This window comes from Haliotis rubra, unplaced genomic scaffold, assembly GCF_003918875.1.
Source record: "Haliotis rubra isolate DU_JTF1 unplaced genomic scaffold, ASM391887v1 Scf221, whole genome shotgun sequence".
Lineage (NCBI taxonomy): Eukaryota > Metazoa > Mollusca > Gastropoda > Lepetellida > Haliotidae > Haliotis > Haliotis rubra.
In genome coordinates, this window is record NW_025766237.1 from 1,146,399 (window position 1) to 1,169,398 (window position 23,000).

Genomic DNA, 23,000 nt, shown 5'->3' on the forward strand with positions numbered 1-23,000 from the left:
ATACGAGGATTTTCAATTCCACACACATTTAATGGCCAGCAAATTAAAACTCGTCGCTGAGTTCACGGAACATCCTTCTTTAAAACGCCGAATCACCTGCTTCTTTCATTCTAAGACTTTCCTCCATGCACATAATTCCAGAACAAACGTCTTTTAACCTAGACATGGCAAAGTATCAGATGAAACATGCATCTGAATCACGCCTTCTGGGAATAGCAAAACCTTGCAGCTTCTCTAGGGACTGTGTGTTGATAGACTTCATTGCTTCTTGATGCCACAACGATTGACGTGACGTCAATAAACCACTCATGCATCATACACAGGGTTGCTGTCCTTTGAGCAGAGACACAGCAGGAACCAAAGTAGCAAGAGCGTCACTTTACAGTTTATGTCCGTAGAACAATCTCTGCTTAGGTTAATCCGATTGTTGTAAGAAGATTCACCTGAGACCCATCAGTTCGATCAAGCGATGCTCCGTGAGATTTTTTTCTTTTCACGAATTGTGTTGATATATTTAAATTATAAATATTACAAAGATTAATTTCTACTTCTGGTTGACAAAAGGTTCCGTAAGATTCTCTTAGATATATTAATATCTTGACGGGCCCGTCTCGTGATTGTTCCGTGTATTCGTTAAGCTGTTGACAATGAAATCTCTCCTCCCAATGACGGCCGTGCTCGGCTGTCTGAGATTACACCAAAGAGGCAGTTGTTCCGGTAGTGTCGTATCGATCCGCTAAGCACCCATCAAGCAATGCACTAGTGTCATTACTGAACAAGTCAACAGATTTTAGAAAAATCAATTAAATCCGATAAACGTTTATTAACATGCGTCCCCCGACACTGTCAGAGCATTACGTCCCCTAAAGCGATTGTTTGACCACACTTCACGCATCACTACCCGAATTCACCCGAAGCCCGTTCGGAATTTGTCGGCATTGATCGTGATAACTCCATGGCAGATACACGGACGGGTGTTTGGTGCCTGTTGAAGCTGTCAGAAATAATCATGGGATTGATAAGTAGGACTGTAATGTGTTTTGGGGACTCTGGAGACACGCGATCCCCGGATCCATTGTTGACAGGTTGCTAAGGCTACTACTACTACTTATGAAATACTGTCGGAACACACGCACCGTAGCAATTATTAGCGAGCGTCACAGACCAGGTAGCTATCACTCCCATGACGATTCACTGATGAATTAAACGAATACCTATTGGAGGAACTATTGTTTATTGAACACACCGCATCCTGTATGAAGTACATGTATATGGTGTATTGTTTGAACTGACGATGTTTGGTCGATGAAGGTTCAGCCGTTCATTCAAAAGTACAGAGCCCAAAGCAGTTTATGGACAGTACGTGGTCAGCGCATGAGGACCAAGCTGAACTCCCCTGACCAATGGGCCCCTTAGGTGTGTTCATGGATATGTATTGCAAAGAGTATGAATGAGAGATCGAACTTGGTCGCCGCCGATATGAAAAGCTTCCAACTAGATTAGAGGAGTGAGTGAAGAGGGCAGTGGTTGGGTTTTACTTTGCTTTTAGCAATAATCCAGCACAACCATGCCCGAGGACCCAAGACATCGTACCCATGTGACGAATCGAACCCTGCCTCCGGCGTGACGTGCTAACGCTTTAACCACAAGCCCCCACCCCACCCCCAACCCCCCAACTAAAGAAATTCTATTGGATATTGGGCGAATGGATGGCTTGGTGCGCTAATCACCGCAAAGTTCCGGGTTCGATTCCCCATATGGTTATGCCAATTTCTGGCGTCCCAAGCCATGGTTTTGCTGGATTATTGCTAAAAGCGGCGTAAAACCCTACTCACTCACAGCGTGTTAGCTTCATGAAACTAACGTTAACGTTTAAGGTGCTGACAACTTAGGACACAGTCAGTGTCAGTCTGAAATGTAGATTCAATTCAAAGCGCCTGAAGCCTATTTTTGGTGTTCACCGCCGTGATATTGGAATATTGCTTAAAGCGGCGTAAAACCCTACTCACACTGATTACTGGAGATAGTTTCACCTTTAGTTGCCTTGGCAGCCAAAATGCTGACGATCCGCTTACCACTCTTCGATTCCCGTTTTGATACAAAGGACGTTTCTCTTAAATCCACAAGAGACTTGTTCCACGCACTCCCGTACTAGAATCCGTGGGTTCGAATACAAGAGGAGCGGTTGGGTAGCCCAGTGGTTAGAGGGACGACTTGGGTTCGATTCCCCTAATGGATACAATGTGTGAAGCCCATTTCGTGTGTCCCCTACAGTGATATTGCTGGAATATTGCTAAAGGCAGCATAAAACCACTCTCCCTCGTCACTCGAATAAAAGAGACGTCACACCAAAGACTCGCGTTCGATTCCCATACAATGATGAAGGCTGCTGGCCTTTATCAGAAAATAAAAACAACTATCAATTTTCACCAGACCGCGTATGGCTTTTGATATAATACTACAGGATTATTGAAGGCACGCTGTCAGTAATTAGTGAGTGAGTGAGTAAGTAAGTATGGTTTTACGCCGCTTTTAGCAATATTCCAGCAATGTCACGGCGGGGGACACCAGAAATGGGCTTCACATATTGTACCCATGTGGGGAATTGAACCCGGGTCTTCGTGGTGACGAGCCAACGCTTTAACAACTAGGCTACCCCACCGCCCCCGTCAGTTACTAAACTATAAATTTGGGACACACATGAACCGCACAGATCTATGACAATTATTTTATCGATCCGGTGTTAACGATTTGATATAACTAATTACATACAGATATCAAATACGCGTGGCCTTGTATTTCAATGCGCTGTAATGCAATTATATGTGGAAAGAAGGATGTTCAATGTCTAATCACTCACTCGTTACAATTATTTATAACCAACATTGATATTTTCTCAGGTTTCTCCCACTAACAAGACAGCGTGTGGGCAGATAGTTACAGCTGAAGTAATGGCGTGGGGTGGTAGTCTTGTGTCGAAATGTCAACAAACATCACAAAATCAGAATGTTTAATTTGATACTGAATACATATTTTCTTGATATAATGAGTGCGTTTTACGCCCGTTTCGTCTTTTTTTCGCCTGTTTGCGCCTAAGTCTCCAGTTTGAAAATGATTTCAGTTTGATCAGGAACTTGCGCGAGGAACACTAAGCGGTCAAGGACGTGATTCACTTTGATGAAACACAAGAATCTATCTGTGGAGCCTACCATGTGTGAAGCTCATTTCTGGTGTTCACCGCCGTGATATTGCTGGAATATTGCTAAAAGCGGTGTAAAACTAAACTCTCACTCTGTGGAGCCGATAAACCAAGAATCACAATCAGATACATTTTGTGATTCGAACCCCGATTAAGGTTCCTGTCCCGGCTCAGTATAGTATTTTTAGTTGATTAGACATCTGGGCAACCTAGCCTGATCTTACACCAAAAAATATCATAAGAACATTATATTCTATATTTCTTAACTTTATACTTTTTAAATAACATTATGGTAGGACATAGTTCGCATAAAGAGGTGGTGGGGTAGCCTAGTGGTTAAAGTGTTCGCTCGTCACGCTGAAGACCTGGGTTCAATTTCCCACATGGGTACAATGCGTGAATCCCATTTCTGGTGTTTTCCCCGCCGTGATATTGCAAGAATATTGCTAAAACTAAACTCACTCACTCACATAAACTTGTTAAACTTTAAATTGAACGACCTCGTCCGTGATGTTTGCAGAGTGACATGTTCTTGCATACAAAGATAATACATTTGATAATACAATTTGGTGTTTACTTGATTAAAATTGCCTTAGATGCAGGGTTTATTTACGAAAAACATACCTGCCATCAATACATGGTAATGATGTCGTCCTCGACCACATCACGAATCTGGGTAATGGGGAGCCATGTCTGAGGATGCGCGGACAGATCGATTTCCGCGTGCTGCACGGGCAATAAGTGTCAATGAAGGTTAATGAGTGTACATGTCATCTGAAACCAACCTGTGTGTTTGGTGGTATTGATATGCCACGCGGGAGTATTGACCAATTTAGGTCTGGTAAATATGGGAGTGCATCCTTCATTATGAAGTGTGTTTTATCTCCTGTATACGCGACCGACCTAAACTACGGGTACTCAATAATGTTTGAATGAAGCTATCGATGTGTACATTACAACATCGGAGGGGCAGTGGGGTAGCCTAGTGGTTTAAGCGTTCACTCGTCATGTCGAAGACCCGGATTCGATTCCCCACATGGGTACAATGTGTGAAGACAGTTTCCTGTGTACCCCGCCGTGATATTGCAGGAATATTACTAAACATAAACGCACTCACTCACTCATCTGAACCTTCAAGAGAAAGGAGCTGCATAGAGATCTGGGTCCCGATCCACAGAGCGTTCGTAGGGCTACGTCATTCGTAAGCCTATGATAAACCATACAGTTACGACAGGTTGTAATGTTACGAAGGCTTTGTGGATCGGAACCCTGGGCGTGACAGGAAGGAACAAATGCGACACCGTGAAGAGATCGGCTCGTCACATTAATTGCTCTTTACAATATATTGCTTAGTGGAGAATTCCATACAAGGGCGCAAATTTTAACATCCTAAAAACCCTCTCCAATACTCAATGGCCCTAACGGTTTCCAATGAGCTGCCAAGACGGGTGGACAAAACAACAGCAGGGACGAGTTTGTGCCAATGGTGTTGCACCAAACATGAGTTGCTGAAGATCAATTCTTACCTGTATCTTCAGCTTAACTATTTCACCCTTTATGTCAGGTCTGGTAGCACACTGGGTAAAGCTTTCGCTCGTCAAGCGGAAGAACCGAGTTCGATTCCCCGTATGGGTACAATGTATGAAGCCCCCGCCGTGATGTTGCTGGAATATTGCTAAAAGCGGCGTAAAAGTAAACTCACTCATTCACTTTAGACGTTTATAAGTTTTTTCCCCGCGTTCAACAGTATTCCTTGCCATTATCGGCATGTGTGTTGAGCATGGCAGACGTGTGGCAGCGTCATTTACCACAACAACACAGTTGTTTCATATTTCAAAGTGCTATTACAGTGTATACACATAGAGTCCTTGGATGTTAGCTTACATGGCAGTCTACAATGTATAGGAATAGAGGAGAGCGTCTGCCGCCAAACTGCGTTCAAGAAGTTCATCCGTTAGGTGGAGAAGGCGTCATGGTATGGGGCGGCATTTTATGGCCAGAGAACAAGACTGGTTATCATCCGATTAAATCTGCATGTCCAGCGATACAGGGATGAAGTGTTGTGCCCATTAGTCGTCAACAGAGGAGTCAGTTTGCAGCGCGACAATGCAAGGTCTCACACCGCCAGATTTGTTCGAGAATACCTGCACAACGTTAACGTCAACATATTGCCTTGGCCAGTGCGGTCTCTAGGCATGAACCCCATTGAACACCTCTGGGATGATCTTGATCGTCAGCTGAGACAGCGTGTACAACCTCCAGTAAACCTGAACAGACTCTCTTGGACTCATAGAACAGGATTCCTGCTGACGTCATCCGCCGACTGACGACGTCAATGAGGAGACGTGTGTTGGCGTGTATGCATGCCCAGGGTGGTCACACTCACTACTGATGAAGTGTCCTCTGTCTCCTGTCTCATAATGTGACTCTTTATGCACTTTTTGAATAAACTCTGATCGGTGTAATTTCTTATTTTGTCCTTGACTCTTTCTTAATGGATTGCGGCAAAGGCAAGACCAGCATTGCAATGAATTTTCAGTCAAATTATTGGAAAATGATTTCTGTTTGTAAAATAATTGTCATAATTCTCACTTACGTCTTTGTTCCTATATATTGGTCAGGTGAAGTCGGTGATAACTTTCTTTTGCCGGTAGTCTGACGATGTTTTTTTGTATAAACCGAGTGCCTGTGATAATATTGATTCTCTAATCCTAGATGAATATTTGAAAGGAGAAATTGTATTCTGTAAATATTATTATAATTATTATTATATTATTATAAGAAAAAATATAAAAACAGCGCTTGAAAAGTATATATGACAGACATTTAAACACAGCAATTAACCACAACCGATTTCATTGCTATAATTATAGTTGGTGTTAAAGCTTTAGGATAACGTCCGGTAATACCTTCATTGATTTTCATCAAGTGACATATTGCCCGCTGAATTAATCCATAAAATGTCAATACTTAGAACGAAAGCGTTGCCTTTAGCAAGTACCGCACTTCTTAAGCCTAGCCTGACGCTATTGCGGTTCGGGGATGAGAAATATCACACCGCCAAGAGTATTTAACTGCACTTCCCTATATGTTTCTCTCGTACGAGTTACTTCCCTTGTACCACCTAAACGAATTTATTTCATCTGGTTTATGCTTTGTTTTGGTGTAGTACAACTGTGTTATGGCGGCGTGAACATTGTCGAGTCTGGATCTGATAAGCATGTGATTGATGCTATGAGCAGCGTTAGTTAAGTCATGGAGCTTACTCGATCCATTAAGTTCAGAGACTGAGGCGGGGTTCTTCCGGTCCGGAGTACCGGCACCAGGTTCCAGACTAATACGTCGTGGGCTGGTGACCATTTGGGAACATCAGCAGAAAAGGGTCTACGATGCGCGTCCTTTGATGCTTGATTAGCCAAGTGGTCAAAGCGTTCGCTCGTCACGCCGAATACTCAAGTTCGATTCCTTACATGGGCACAATGTGTGAACCTATTTGTGGTGTCCCCCGCTGTGATATTACTGGAATATTGCTAAAAGCGGCTCTAAACCATTTTCACTCACTCACTCACGCGGCGGCCTGTAATTACTCGAATCAGTACTTGACAGACCAGTGGTGGACACCTTGTTACCTTGTTTCACGATCAATCAGGTGACTGAGTCTGACCGTCCGATCCACTAAATCCTGTCAATGTATGTATAATTTCAAACCAGAGTTCCCAAGATAGGCTGTGGACCTGTATAAACCCATTGTGGAAGTGGTCTTAGTCTGTGGGGCAATGGGTCCCTCTACATAATGTCCTGGGATACTTGTTCCAGGGAGACAATGGTTTTCTTCGGACACTGATTTCTAACATACTGCGGCCATGACTATATTAGTGTAGGCCATTTAGGCCAATATGTTTTTCTGTCATCGATCTCGCCCTCTTGTATAAATTCTTGTATATACGATTTAAAAAAGCAAAACCGCATGTTTTGGTATTCGAATTAAAAACAACAATTATTCTATTAATACATAATTGTCATAACTCAACTTGCACTGACAATTAACAACCGCCAAAGTGGGGTCCATACTTGTCGTGAAAGGCGACCAACGGGATCGGTGATCAGAGTCGCTGACTTGGTTAACACATGTCCTCGTATCTCAATTGCTTGGATCGATGCTCATACTGTTGATCACTGGATTGTGTCGTCCAGACTAAATTATTTACAGACAACCGCCATATAGTTGGAATAGTGCTGAGTGCGGCGCTAAACAACCAACCAACCAACCTAACTGGGTTCACAGTTCTAACAATCGTGACAAGACGCGTCACTCGATCAACTTCATGCACAGCGAGGTAAAGAGCTTTGCGGTATAGAAAAGTGGCGCATGCATTTCCCTGCAATAATCTTTTTTTTTAATCCGTATTTGTGAAATTCAAGACCGGTGGACCTTAAAACAAGAGCGACAAAACCATTTCTGTAACATGAATCTCTAAGTAGAGCTCACTGTACGATTCTAACTACATCATAAGCATGTGTTTTTTTATTATTATTATCATACCGCGATAGCCCCACCACATATCTGGGGATCGTTAAACGAGAATGTGTGCCGTGTCTGAGTTGTTGTATTTCCCAAACGAGAGCGGTGACATCCTAAATTCAGTATTTACTTACTTACTTACTTACTTACTTACTGACCGCCGTCCAAGGAAATCACAATTGCCCAATGACGTCAACAATGTTCCTTTATTATGCGACGTCAATCCGACCCAACGTGACAATACGATTAAAATGATGTAAGTAATGTTACTCGGACACAGCGTTCTTGTGGGCGAGTTATATTTCAACTAGTGGACATACCATTTACATGAACTCAGTTACCTCTGACGAAGTGGGTAATAAATAATATATATTGTGAGATAAAGAAGTTATCTGTAAAATGTGAAACAACGTTGTTATATGGTAAAATGCTTTAGTAAACTATTAGAAAATTACATCAGATTCCATATTTAGATTTACGGTTATTCCCATGAGTACTTTAAGGTTGGGAGTACTAGGGTGACAGAATGTCCCGAGTTACAAGGAAAGGGCAGAAAACAGTCGTCACGAAAGACAGATTAATCTTGCATAAAAGCAACCGACCTGTGAAGGTCCGGGTTAGAATGAACCTTCAGTAACACATGCTTGTCGTGAGAGGAGACTAACGGGATCGGGTGGTCACGCTCGCTGGCTTGGTTGACACATGTCATCGGTTCCCAATTGCGCAGGTCAATGCTCATGCTGTTGATCACTGGATTGTCTGGTCCAGACTCGATTATTTACAGACCGCCGCCATATAGCTGGAATATTGCTGAGTGTGGCGTAAACTAAACTCACTCATAAAAACAACCAATGCGACAGTTGAGTCACCGATCAATGATGTCCGGTCTTTTTCCAATTACGACACATGAGATCAAGGTGAGATACAGTACTAGTGTTAACGAAACAAAGCGATATGTTGGAACATGTGATCAAGATCTGGCCAGGCTCGAACCATTTAACAAGATACATTTAACACGAGTCAATTGACGGAAGCCAATCTACGTCACTCAGTTTCCATCTGTGGTAAAAGGATACCTGTCTTGTGTTGAAGTTGTACTAAGTGATTGACTGAGACAAAGTAAACCTATGTGAGTATAGAACCTGGTGTTGTGTTTATCTTTGTACCGTATTTCCTCTAACAAGCACCGGGTCTCTAATAAGCGCCGGCCTCTAATAAGCGCCTGGGGTAAAGCAACTGTTCAAGAAATAAGCGCCGGATCTCCATTAAGCGCAGGGTCTCTAATAAGCGCTGGGCCTGGAAGTTCGTTGACTAAAAAAGCGCCAGGGCGCTTATTACAGGAAATTTGGTACGTGTGCCAGTACATGAATGTAATGTGGTTAGTTACAATAGGAGTCATGCTCGTCCTACCCCTCACTCCCTAGGCTAGTGGTTAAAGCGTTCGCTCATCACGCGGAGGACTCGGGTTCGATTGCCCACATAGGTACAATGCGTCAAGCCCATTTCTGGTGTCAACCAAGTGATCTTGCTGGAATATTGCTTATAGCGGCGTAAAACTTATCTCACTCACTCTGTACACCCACTTCAGTACAGAAAGTGTGTTTCTTTGTTCAGCTGACATGACAGACCATATATACTATGGACTTATCTACAGTAAACATATTTCTAGTACTTGTAGGTGTCCTGTCCTTATCGCGTGCTGGTGATTCACACATGAGGGCGTCCTTCCTCGAGGTGGACGCCAGCCATACCAACTCCCCTGTGTCACAGGACATCTGAAGGCTTACACACACACACCATGATATTGTTTTTCTTAATGCTAAAGTCATTCCGCCAATACAAATTACTTCAAATTCGTGGCCAATCAAGGATAGTAATTTATAATACAATTACATGGAGACCACCGTAAATAACTGGATTATCGGCGGCTCCAGTGACAACATACATTCATTACTTTTAGTAATATTTCCATTTTACACAAAAGGGCAGTGGGTTAGCCTAGTGGTTAAAGCGTTCGCTCGTCAAGCTGAAGACCCGGGTTCGATTCCCCACATGGGTACAATGTGTGAGGCTTTTTTCTGGTGTCCCGTGATATTGCTCGAATATCGTTAAACCACTCACTCACTTTTTTTCATAAATGCTGTTAATGTTACAGTCTTACAAGGAGGATTCGATCTTATCCTTTGAAAAATCTCGTATATAAATCAAAAGAACGGCCTCCCTTTACGATTCAGTACTACAAATCTTATAAACACAATTTCCTTATGACGTATTTTGTGAAACTTTTGTTACGAAAGGCAAAACAATGCCATATGACGCCAGACTGTTGCTGTGTCCAAAAGAACGCAAAACATGTTGGTATACGAATATTATTCAAATTAAATCGTCTTTTATTTCTTATTTTAGCTTAATCTAATTATGTACACGTTTTGATATAATGGCATCGGGCGTCTTTATATGGACATCTGACAATATAAAATATACATGATACATTCTATACTTTTATCAACATTTCAACAATTTCATACATACGTGTAATTTCCACATGGAATTACTCCAAAGATGAAAGGCTATCGACTTTTACTTTGGAACACGATGGTTCTACAAGAGTACATACAATACACATACTTAAGCTGAAGGGGTCGTTGTCGGCACGGGTACTACAGATGTGTACCCCAGGTACGTTTCTGTTTACAAAAACGTACCCTAGTCAAACTCAGAATACAGAAACTATCCCAGGACCAGTTCATTCTGTATTGTGTCGTTTTATTGATCGAAACTATTGTTTATTAGATGCAGTTGATTGCGTTATATAAGAAACGACCATACATAGTAACGAATATTTCACGGTTCACAATACCACTTGCAGTCAGTTGAATGGGGACTACATACTGTTTCGGTTTGGGGTTGCGGAATATGGACTCGTCCACCTCCTAGGGTACCGGGTACGTTTCTGTATTTTGACTTTGTTTAGGGTACATTTGTGCATACAGAAACGTACCTGGGGTACATATCTGTAGTACCTGTGCCGACAACGACGCCTTCAGCCATACTTAGATGTCATACAAATTGACGTTTCGACTCCATTTCATGGAATCTGTCAACATGTTTATGGACATTACCATTACATTACCAAGGCTCAACCACATGCAAACTGTAGCACAGATAGGGGTGCGCAACAGAGAGAAAAATTTACCTGTGGCTCAACGTTTACAGCTGATGTTTATCTTTCCACATCAGACTACTGACAGTGGAACTGGTGTGGAAACACGTCTTTCAAATGAGTGTGGAATGGTAATGTAACGTATATACTGTTTAGAGCTGCCGGAAATGACGTAGACACTACGTCATTGTTCTCGTGCTTGCCTGGAACGAGATCTCGCGGGCCTCTCCTGCGAATGCTTTGTTTGACGGGATTTGTCCTTGTTGGCCTTGTCTTTGGTGGACTTCTCCTTGTCTGATGGAGGTCCACGACCTTTACCCTTGCGCAGACTCTGGGGTCGACTTGTGGGCTCATCCTTGATCACAAGCCGGGCTATAATGCAGAGAAAGTCATTACTTGATTACTTCATAGAGCTTCCATTACAGTAAATAACTGCGATAATGAATTTGAAGTGTCTAGTAATATTTGTTTGTTAAAACCATAGTTTGTTATTCGTATTTCGACTAAATTATACAGCAATATCCTGGACAAAAATACCCAGTTCGTTATATCCGTCAGTTCGTTATAAACGAGTTTTTTGAAAACGTATGTCACTGTATACTACCAGTAACTTTCTGCCAGTACGTGTAGTTTGTTTGTTTGTTTGTTGTTTAACGCCGCACTCAATTATATTCCAGCTATATGTCGGCTGTCTGTAAATAATCGAGTCTGGACCAGACAACCCAGTGATCAACAGCATGAGCATCGATCTACGCAATTGGGAACCGATGACATGTGTCAACCAAGTCAGCGAACCTGACGACCCGATCCCGTTAGTCTCCTCTTACGACAAGCACGGGTTGCCGTAGATCAATTCTAACAGTGTTCCACTAATTCTGTCACAACTGTTACATACGTTTTACCCAATGGTATCAATAACACAAACGGTATGATGTTTCCACTTTGCAGTGATTGGTTGGATATGGCGGGTTAGGGACTAGTTCATACCATATTTGCAGTACCACAAACGATATTGTGAAAGATGCTGTTTTCCTATAAATCGCAACATACAATGATAAAAGTTATTCGTTTTTAAAAGAAAATTAAGAAGGAATCGAAATGATATCAGTGAGACATAAGGTTCGTGTGGACGAATATAACAATTAGGAAAATACAACAATTGTTATAAATGTTATATAGCATGTCAAAGTGAAGTATTGAGGACAGTCTATTACACACACACACGCCCGCGCACACATACACACACACGCGCGCGCGCGCGCACATACACACACACACGCGCGCGCGCACACGCACGCACACACACACACACACACACACACACACACACACACACACACACACACACACACGCGCGCGCGCGCGCATGCGTGCGCGTTTATTCAGCTTACGTATTTGCAAAGACACCCTGTCTCCCCTCCCGAGCACACCTTGTGTCTGACAGCCTGAAACCCCTCACCTAAGACTGACTGACTGAGTTTGGTTTTTACACCGCGTTTAGCAATATTCCAGCAACATCACGGCGGGGGACACCAGAAATGGGCTTCACACATTGTGCCCATGTGGGGATTCGAACCCGGGTCATCGGCGTGACGAACCAACGCTTTAACCATTAGGCTACCCCACCGCCCCCCTCACCTAAGAACTCCTCCGTGATGGCCTCTTCATCCTTCAGAAGGGGGGTGTAGCGGGGATATGGTTGTTCTGTACCTGCAGCAGAAATACACAAATCGGGAACAAGAAACTACTTATAATCGAGTTATTGCTTGATTTATAAAGCAAAAACACAACAAAATCACTATCCTTGATTAAACTTTAATTAAAACTTTCAATCATGACAAAATAAAAATGTAAATACTATTTGTCACAAATAAAACAAGGAAAGGAATAATTTAAAAAAACGGAAATATCCGAAGATTTCCGAGTGTTGCGAAGTTTTCCGAATGCATGTCAAAATACCGGCTTTCGATCAGCGTATCGCAATACGTATCGTTTTCATGTCTGAACCGGTAAATACCGGTAAACCGGTTATATTGCGCAGCGCTAGTAGTCATACATACACAGTTCTACAAAAGCAGAAAAAGAAAACCTATCTGATTTTAAGTGACTTCTGAGAAGAATCAGTTAACGATGCTTTTACCAATATTCGAGTAATATCACCACGCGGAACACCAGAAATGGGCTTCACGCATTGTATCCATTCGGCGTGACGAGCGAACACTTTAACCACTAGGATACCACACCGCCCCCATTAGTTTGAGAATTACATCAATATGGTTTCCATTTATAGGAACTCTGTGTTTGTACGCTTCTTCGTGATGTTGCTAGAATTTATTTAAGCTCTGTTCATTTAGTTATTAATGACTTTGTTGATCGAAGAGATTAATTATTATGCTGCATTAACGTAATAGGTTGTTCCCATTTTCCTTCATATATATAAGTGACGTTCTCCTTGATCATGTTTTAGGTTACCTTAACTGGTTTTCACCAAAACGAATCTACAAGACTTGGATCTTTCGTCAGTCACACATACAGGAAACCGGCCAACTCACCGTCCACTCGGAGTAGCACGAGCGTTTCGCGTTCCCCGAGTACTTCATTAGCGTATCTGTTGTGTGCATCACGGAGGTATTTGATGTTCCCGCACTCGTCTGACAGCTCGATATCCTCCGCTGCTGAGTAAAACATTCAAAGGTATTGTGGTAAAACATTCAATGATATTGTGGTAAAATATTATGGTAGAAGAGTCAGAGTTATTGTGGTAGAACAGTCAGAGTTATTGTGGAAGAGCAGTCAGAGTTATTGTGGTAAAATATTATGGTAGAGCAGTCAGAGTTATTGTGGTGAAACAGTCAGAGTTATTGTGGTAAAATATCCAGAGTTATTGTGGTAAAATATCCAGAGTTATTGTGGTAAAATATTATGGTAGAACAGTCAGAGTTATTGTGGTGAAACAGAGATATTGTGGTAAAATATCCAGAGTTATTGTGGTAATATATTTTGGTAGAACAGTCATAGTTATTGTGGTAGAACAGTCAGAGTTATCGTGGTAAAATATTATGGTAGAGCAGTCAGAGTTATTGTGGTGAAACAGTCAGAGTTATTGTGGTAAAATATCCAGAGTTATTGTGGTAAAATATTATGGTAGAACAGTCAGAGTTATTGTGGTGAAACAGTCAGAGTTATTGTGGTAAAATATCCAGAGTTATTGTGGTAATATATTTTGGTAGAACAGTCATAGTTATTGTGGTAGAACAGTCAGAGTTATTGTGGTAAAATATTATGGTAGAGCAGTCAGAGTTATTGTGGTAAAATATTATGGTAGAGCAGTCAGAGTTATTGTGGTAAAATATTATGGTAGAACAGTCAGAGTTATTGTGGTGAAACAGAGATATTGTGGTAAAATATCCAGAGTTATTGTGGTAAAATATTATGGTAGAACAGTCAGAGTTATTGTGGGTAGAACAGTCAGTGGTGAAACAGTTATTGTGGTAAAATATTATGGTAGAGCAGTCAGAGTTATTGTGGTGAAAAAAATAGTCAGAGTTATTGTGGTAAAATATTATGGTAAGTCAGAGTTATTGTCCAGAGTTATTGTGGGTAAAATATTATGGTAGAACAGTCAGAGTTATCGTGGTAAAATATTATGGTAGAGCAGTCAGAGTTATTGTGGTGAAACAGTCAGAGTTATTGTGGTAAAATATCCAGAGTTATTGTGGTAATATATTTTGGTAGAACAGTCATAGTTATTGTGGTAGAACAGTCAGAGTTATTGTGGTAAAATATTATGGTAGAGCAGTCAGAGTTATTGTGGTAAAATATTATGGTAGAGCAGTCAGAGTTATTGTGGTAAAATATTATGGTAGAACAGTCAGAGTTATTGTGGTAAAATATTATGGTAGAGCAGTCAGAGTTATTGTGGAAGAGCTGTCAGAGTTATTGTGGAAGAGCAGTCAGAGTTATTGTGGTAGAACAGTCAGAGTTATTGTGGTAGAACAGTAAGAGTTATTGTGGTAGAACAGTAAGAGTTATTGTGGTAGAACAGTAAGAGTTATTGTGGTAGAACAGTAAGAGTTATTGTGGTAGAACAGTAAGAGTTATTGTGGTAGAACAGTAAGAGTTATTGTGGTAGAACAGTAAGAGTTATTGTGGTAGAACAGTAAGAGTTATTGTGGTAAAATATCCAGAGTTATTGTGGTAAAATATCCAGAGTTATTGTGGTAAGATGTTATGGTAGAACAGTTAGGGTTATTGTGGCCAAAACAGATTCATTGTGGTAAAACTAATGAACACAACTGTATTATAAAAGATGGTTCTGGCAGATCTTTGAGCAACGTTTAAACTGAATTATTATAGAAAACGGATCCAATTAACGCAGGCTGGTCTGTCTCACAGACCTTCGACCAAACCCCACATAGGTACAATGCGTCAAGCCCATTTCTGGTGTCAACCAAGTGATGTTGCTGGAATATTGCTTATAGCGGCGTAAAACTTATCTCACTCACTCTGTACACCCACTTCAGTACAGAAAGTGTGTTTCTTTGTGCAGCTGACATGACAGACCATATATACTATGGACTTATCTACAGTAAACATATCTCTAGTACTTGTAGGTGTCCTGTCCTTATCGCGTGCTGGTGATTCACACATGAGAGCGTCCTTCCTCGAGGCGGACGCCAGCCATACCAACTCACTATGATATTGTTCTTTCTTAATGCTAAAGTCATTTCGCCAATACAAAGGTGAATTTCACTTCAAATTCGTGGCCAATCATAGATAGTAATTTATGATGCAATTATATTGAGACCGCCGTAAATAACATACATTCATTATTTTTAGTCATATTTCTATTTTACATATAGGAGCAGTAGGTTAGCCTAATGGTTAATGCGTCCGCACGTGAAACTGAAGACCCCGGTTCGATTATACACATGGGTACAATGTGTGACGCTTTTTTCTGGTGTCCCCTGCCGTGATACTGCTGGACTATTGCTAAAAGCGGCGTTAAACCACACTCACTCACTTACTCACTATTTTTCATAAATGCTGTTAATGTTATCGTCTTACAAGGAGGATTCGATCTTATCCTTCAAAATACCACGGCCTTTCTTTTAAATTCAGCACCTCAAACCTTATAAACACATTACCTTATGACCTCTGCGAAACTTTGTTATAAACAAGGCGAGACAATGCCATGTGACGCCAGACTGTTAAATATGTCAAAAAGAACGCAAAACATGTTGGTATATAAACACTATTCATTTTTTATCGTTTTTCATTTCTTAGTTTAGCTTAATCTAATTATGTAAAAATGTTTTGATGTAATGGCATCGAGAGTCTTTATGTGGCCATCTAACAACATAAAATATATTTGATACATTCTATTCTTTTATCAACAATTTCATACATACGTGTAATTTTCACAAGGAATTACTCCAAAGATGAAAGGCTATCGACTTTTACTTTGGAACACGATGGTTCTACAAGAGTACATACAATACACATACATAGGCTGAAGGGGTCTGAGAGCTAACGAAATGCCTGTAAGTTCATTTTTTTAAAATATAATATCGCAAAGTTAAATCAATTTTTAATGAATATCAAACATATAATAAGAACACCTTGCGCGTTAAGATATTGTCACTCCTCAGTCTAGTTTTAGTAGTTCCTAAATACCATTGAGGGGATTCCCATTTGCTGGCTACATAGCATCGTCACATATGTCGATACTTATGGTAGAGATCTTTCAGGTTTCGGAATAATGTTCTGTTCCCATTCTTTCAATGCGTTTCAGTGTTACATACCAGCATCTCCACAGGAACACTTGTCTCTGATGCTCCTCAGCAAGGTGCTGCTCCGGCAGTTGGGGTTGAAGATGTGCTGTTGTCGATCTGAAAATGTAACGTTTCTATACAGGCGAATAACGCAAACTGGATTATCGGCGGCATGGGTCCACTTGCACGTAATCGATCTTATCGTAACAACTGTTGTAAGTCTATGTTCAACCTTTGGGATAACCGTAGCACTCAGATCTCATCCTTTTAGTGGTGCCTGGATGAAGAGCCGTAAAGTGAGTTTTGATTTAGGGCTCTTTAAACAGTAGTTCCTTTCTGTCATGGGTCGTGAGATTATGCGGAAGCAAGGCTTTAAGTGTGACAGATCTTAGGCAAATACCAGGTGCCGAGAAACCTGTATCTTACACAGGTCAAATCTTGGAGTTCGAATCCAAGACTATAGAAAGCGGGTCAAACAAAGGAAGGCAACTATGCACTGAGGTGACAAGTGAGTGTGCCTCACAACGAACATTAGCCATGACAGCGAAAAAACGAAAACATTTGCCTTTCATCTAGGAACTGAAATAAATCTGACACGTAAGACGTTTGGAAAGGGGCGGTGGGTCATGCTGCTGTTGTTGTAGTTGTTGTTGTTGGTGGTGATGTTGGTGGTGGTGATATTGGTGGTGGTGATGTTGGTGATGGTGCTGATGTTGGTGATGCTGGTGATGTTGGTGCTGGTGATGGTGTGCGTTTGTGTGAACGTGCTTTCGTGTCTGTGTGCGTGCATGTATATCAGCCAGTGCAGTTTGATTAGACTGCCTTTTTACGTCCAATATTTGCCAGCTTGAGACACCCTCTGACACAGGATATGAGGGGCTTTTCGAAGTACCCTTTTATGTACTTGAGTTTTATGTATTCTACAATCACTGAATGGACGTGTGTATTGGGTACAGCAGATGCAGGTAATTAAGCTTTCTTGCTTAACGTTTTTACCACACCTCAGTTGAAGTGAAGTCTGAAGTGAAATTAATCTCACGAATGCCTCTTCTGAAAATAAAGGTCACATCCACACGGGAATGTGAAAACGTGTATCGTAGAAACGCCAAATCCGACGAAAAAGATAGGGGTTGATAGTACTAATCAATTCAACGAATACGGTATTCGTGTGTCGAAAGGATTAATTCTTCAGCTGTCGTAACTTGACCGAAGTCACGTGACTAAACGGTATTGTACTTTGTCTTACTGCACATGCGTTGCAGACATGGAGACAGCATAGAGGCATGAAGAGAAGCTTGGAACGTTTTTTCAAAATAGCAGACTGGGCTATTAGCTCACAGTCACGTACTCTCACTGTATTAACAGAGCATTAACTCAGCCACTACTTCTTTGTTGCCTGGGGCGGTGGGGTAGCCTAGTGGTTAAAGCGTTCGCTCGTCACGCTGAAGACCCGGGTTCGATTCCCCACATGGGTACAATCTGTGAAGCCCATTTCTGGTGTCCAACGCAGTGATATTGCTGGAATATTGCTAAAAGCGGCGCTTGGGAATTGTATAAAACACCTCTGTGACGTCAGTCTTTCTGGAACGGATAGCTGATTGTCGTTGTTGTCGCAAGCTGATCTTTAAAAGCATGTTACATGTTGGGATGTCAAAAGGTAGAGTAGGGATGTGTTTTAAGTCGGGGAATATCCTTGTAACTCTCCGAAGACATTTATAGATATTGTGGTAAAACAGAGATATTGTGGTAAAACAGTCAGAGATATTGTGGTAAAACATTCAGAGATATTGTGGTAAAACATTCAGAGATATTGTGGTAAAACAGTCAGAGATATTGTGGTAAAACATTCAGAGATATTGTGGTAAAACAGTCAGATATATTGTGGTAAAACAGTCAGATATATAGTGGTAAAACAGTCAGATATATTGTGGTAAAACAGTCAGAGATATTGTGGTAAAACAGTTAAAGTTGTTGTGGTAAAACATTCAGAGATATTGTGGTAAAACATTCAGAGTAATGTAATGGGAATCGCCTTTAAAGGTAAAATGACAGTAACTCTAAGAACTGGGCGAGTGACTCAAATAATGAACAGTTCAGGGCAGTTTGTGTAATTTGAATGAACAAAATAGGAAAGAACTGGATGAGTAATTCGTGTAGCAGAACACTTTAAGCCGAGGCCGAATCCAGTAATTTAAATGACGGGGCACCTTGGGAAAGCGCATGGTGAGTACGTCAAATGACACAACACCTTTGACAGAGGACAGGGTCAGTAATTCAAATGACGGAACACCTGAGGTTAGAGTGAGTTGGGTTTTACGCCGCGTTTAGCAATATTCAAGCAATATCACGGAAAGGGACACCAGAAATGGGCTTCACACATTGTACCCATGTGTGGAATCGAACCCGGGTGTTCGGCGTGACGAGCGAACACCTTAACCACTAGGCTACCCCTACGCCCCACCTGAGGTAAGAACACAGCGAGTTACATAACTGACAGAACTTAGGTAAAGGAGGGGCGAATGAAAGACAGAATACCTTGACTAAGTCTTCCGCGGAAACACAACAGGACGTAAAACAGACACAGGGTGAGGAATCAAGGCGACATGATGTCTTTCAAAGGAAGACTGCGTCGGAGGAGACTGTTGGAATCTTGGGGTAGGAATACTTAATTTTGCATTCAGTGTGCGAGAATGCCCGTTATTAATGTAAGATTTCCTACGATTTACATAACACATGACTCATGAATAGATCATAGAATAGAATAGATCACAACATTTCTACTCTGTCGTTGACAGAGAACACGTTTCCCGTGCATCATACGTGTGTTTTCGAAGCTGATCGTGGAGTTTCCCAATGTCACTCTCACGCACTCACTCACTCACTCACTCACTGGCCAAACACTAAGCTCACTCGCCGCCAGGTATAGCTGACCATTTCAATGTCATCAGATCCTCGTGGTCTAAGCTATACATTCTCATGATGAATAGATCATAGAATTATTTCAACTGACATGTATCCAGGGTACAAGCGATAACAGTGACATATAACGGTATACAGCTGGCGTTTAGATCAATACAAACTTGATATATTCATTGATAAACATACACAAGTTTACTAAACAGTCAACACAATGCTTGTACGGGGCTGGTATTGATAGGGAATCAGTGCGACTAGGTACAACGTATTCATAAAGAAATTATTGCTAGTGTCGTAAACAGCGGAACAATATAACTGTAATAGCCCAGCTGGTCTTTGTCAATTATACGTGTTTAAGGTAGCGACTTGTTGTCGAGGCTTGCCAAATGGTAGCATTATATCCTTGTCGATCTTTCAGAGTGAGTGAGTGAGTTAAGATTTAAAGTCACATCGGCAATATTTCAGCCATATCGTGACTAAAACTAGTTCTAAATTTATAATACATACATATAATATATAAAACCCTGTCAATGAAGGACAGTAAAACCACTAGATTATCGCAGATTGAGTTAAAACTAGCTAGCATATATCTTTAAAAGTAGAAAATTATTTCTGGACAATACAATGTAAAAATGGGCTATAGATCGCCAACAACTGAAGGTAGATCACCATACAAGGACCACGGGGACTTACAGTGCCTTTGCTACCTGCATGGACTCGATCTTTCAGATCCTAAGAGAGATCCCTAGTAGGTGTTTTCAGAAAGGACATGTTGAGATATATGACAGCGTGGTCAGAGCCGCTCTTTCCTTATCGTGCGGTGAGATAGTGGTTAAAGCGTTCGCTCGTCACGCCTAAGACCAGGTTCGACTCCCCACATGGGTACAATGTGTGAAGTCCATTTCTGGTGTCCCCCGTTCTGGTATTACTGGAACATTGCTGAAGGCGGCGTAAAACCATAATCACTCACTATGTGTAGAGTCAGAAGCTCTGAAACGAGAATTGCTTCAAAACGAAGACCTTTTTAGTGAAGTCTCATGGGAAATGAACCTGTAGCGTTTCTGATCAACAGTAAGAATTTCTGAAACCAGAATAGCTTCAAAAGTAAAGTCTCAAGAGATGACGAACCTGTAGCGTTTCTGATCAACAGTCAGAGGCTCTGGAACCAGAACTAGATGCCATGCAATAAGCTGTATTGGCTGTGCGAAATGTGGTGAGTCGATCAGCCACAATCATAAACATTTTACAGTCATGGCAGTTGGTGGTCTTCGTGATCTGGAATTATCTTCAAAGTATTTTCTTTTACACTTTCGCTCAACGGAAGGAGCATCATCCCTGAAGTTGACCCTGTCTGAATAGATGGGTTTGGGATTTGGAAAATACTTGATGCCAGCGCGGTAGCCAAACAAGTCCATTTTCATCAGCAGTGCGTAACTGATGACTTTTCATGCCTACAGGAAAATGCCGCTTAACTGTGCATTTGGTTCAAATGCTTCCAGTAAGCACTTAATATATACTGAGGGAAACAAAGGAACATAGGAAAATTCAAGTGTTCCCTTAACATTTTTCACTTTTCATCACCAGATTTGAATAACGCTGTGGGAAGAAATCTGAAAATAGATAAAGGAAGTGCCATGAAGTACTGTCCACTCATTTGTTTCCCCCAGTATATGTGAACTGTTGAGCTTGTACTATATCCTTCGCGGTAAGGCTCCAAACCTTTTAGCCACATCTCTTTGGCATTTTTATAATAATAAACGCCGTTAAATGTTTTGATTGTTTATTGTTTTCATTTTCAAATGCATGAAAGTTCTCAAATAGTTAGGACACGTAATCGAGAATGAGATTACCATCATAATCCAATATGGCCGCCTCAGGTGGACGCATAAAAAGCCTCTTTTGCCTTTTGAATGAAATGTGTTTAAAAACGCAATCGCCTTACCGTGATTACAGTCGATTGGAGCCGCTTATAGGTTTCACTAACAATTACACTAATGGCTGTATTTAGTTAAGTAGAGGTTTGTAAATACACCTGGAAAAAAGTTAAGCACCACTCCTTTAATTTCATATACACTACCCGACAAAAGATAATATACACTTGAATGTTCACACTTCACTCTGCCTATTATTGTATACTGTGGAACTGCAACTCCATGTTCCTTGAGACGTAACTGCACGTCATCTCTTGAGAGATACTCGTTCATATTATGCATGTAATCTCGCCTCTCACGGGTGTATATTTTCAGTATTTGATACCTTTTATGTAAGGTAACTTTTGTAAATATTACAGAAGCTAGTCTCTCTAATATGTTTTAGGCATCCGCAACGGGATGAAATGGTTAAGGGACACTGTATACTATATATGTAACACGCTGGTTCAAGGCATACGAGAGAGTGAGTGAGATTAGTTTTACGGCGTACACAACAATATGCCAGCTATAAGGCGGTGGTCTGTAAATAATCGAGTCTGGATCAGACAATCCAGTGATTAACAGCATAAGCATCGATCTACACAAATGGGATTCGATGACGTGTCAACCAAGTCAGAGAGCCTGACCACCCGATCCCGTTAGTCGTCTCTTACGACAGGCATGATTTATTGAAGATCAATTCTAACCCGGATCTTCATGGGTATTGAGGTAGCTTAGTGGTTAAAGCGTTCGCTCCTCACGCCAAAGGCCCGGGTTCGATTCCCCACATGGGTACAACGTGTAAAGTCATTTCTGGTATCCCCGCCGTGATATTGATGGAATATCGCTTAAAGCGGTGTAAAACTAAACTCACTCACTCTTGGTGTATCCAACTTATTGTATACTATTCAGACATTGTCAAACATCTATTCATAGATTTGAGGCCTGTGAAGTCTAAATCAAAGTTAGTACTGAGTAAATTGCATGTATAGCTCTGTTTTTGTAGAGAACATGGGGACGTACTCCTCTACAGATATAATATGAACGTCAAAGACTGGAATAACTTACCTCCATAGCGTACAATGACATACATTGTGAGTCTTCACAAGTACGAGTTATAAATAATCCAGAATGGGTGTCGTATATCCCCTGTGAATCACGAAAATGTCGTCCAGAGAGTACAGTCCTTCATATGTCGTCTGCTGCAACTGTCGTCTGCTACCCACTCACACCGTCACTAAGCATGTTACGTGCACCGAAGTCCGACTTGGTATCTCCGCACATACCCTCCAGCTGTGACACACCTCTCGTAAACCGCTTTCAATTGTCCTGCATTAGCCTATTCACGCTCTCCAACTAAAGCGCTTTCAGTTTAATCCTCCTTAATCGCTCTGCCACGGTTAGCCCTTCACTTCGAGGTCAACCCAGGTTGAGGCGACGGGTAGCGTCGACGGTGGACCTGTACATGAAGTCAGGTCTACAAATTATGCCAATCACGAGTTCGAGACAAGGTTAG

General features: G+C 41.4%; 1 protein-coding gene across 1 annotated transcript; it reads right to left on the reverse strand.

The window, feature by feature from the left end:
• Positions 1 to 10,076: 10,076 nt before the first annotated feature.
• LOC124277395 (uncharacterized protein CXorf65-like) lies at positions 10,077 to 22,739 on the reverse strand. The gene is made up of 5 exons (XM_046713078.1): positions 22,553 to 22,739; positions 16,689 to 16,775; positions 13,437 to 13,556; positions 12,523 to 12,594; positions 10,077 to 11,256 (listed from the first exon to the last, which is right to left on the reverse strand). Exons 1-5 carry the CDS (start codon positions 22,575 to 22,577, stop codon positions 11,069 to 11,071), a joined length of 492 nt encoding a protein of 163 aa, XP_046569034.1. The 5' UTR covers positions 22,578 to 22,739; the 3' UTR covers positions 10,077 to 11,068.
• Between the last annotated feature and the right edge of the window lie 261 nt (positions 22,740 to 23,000).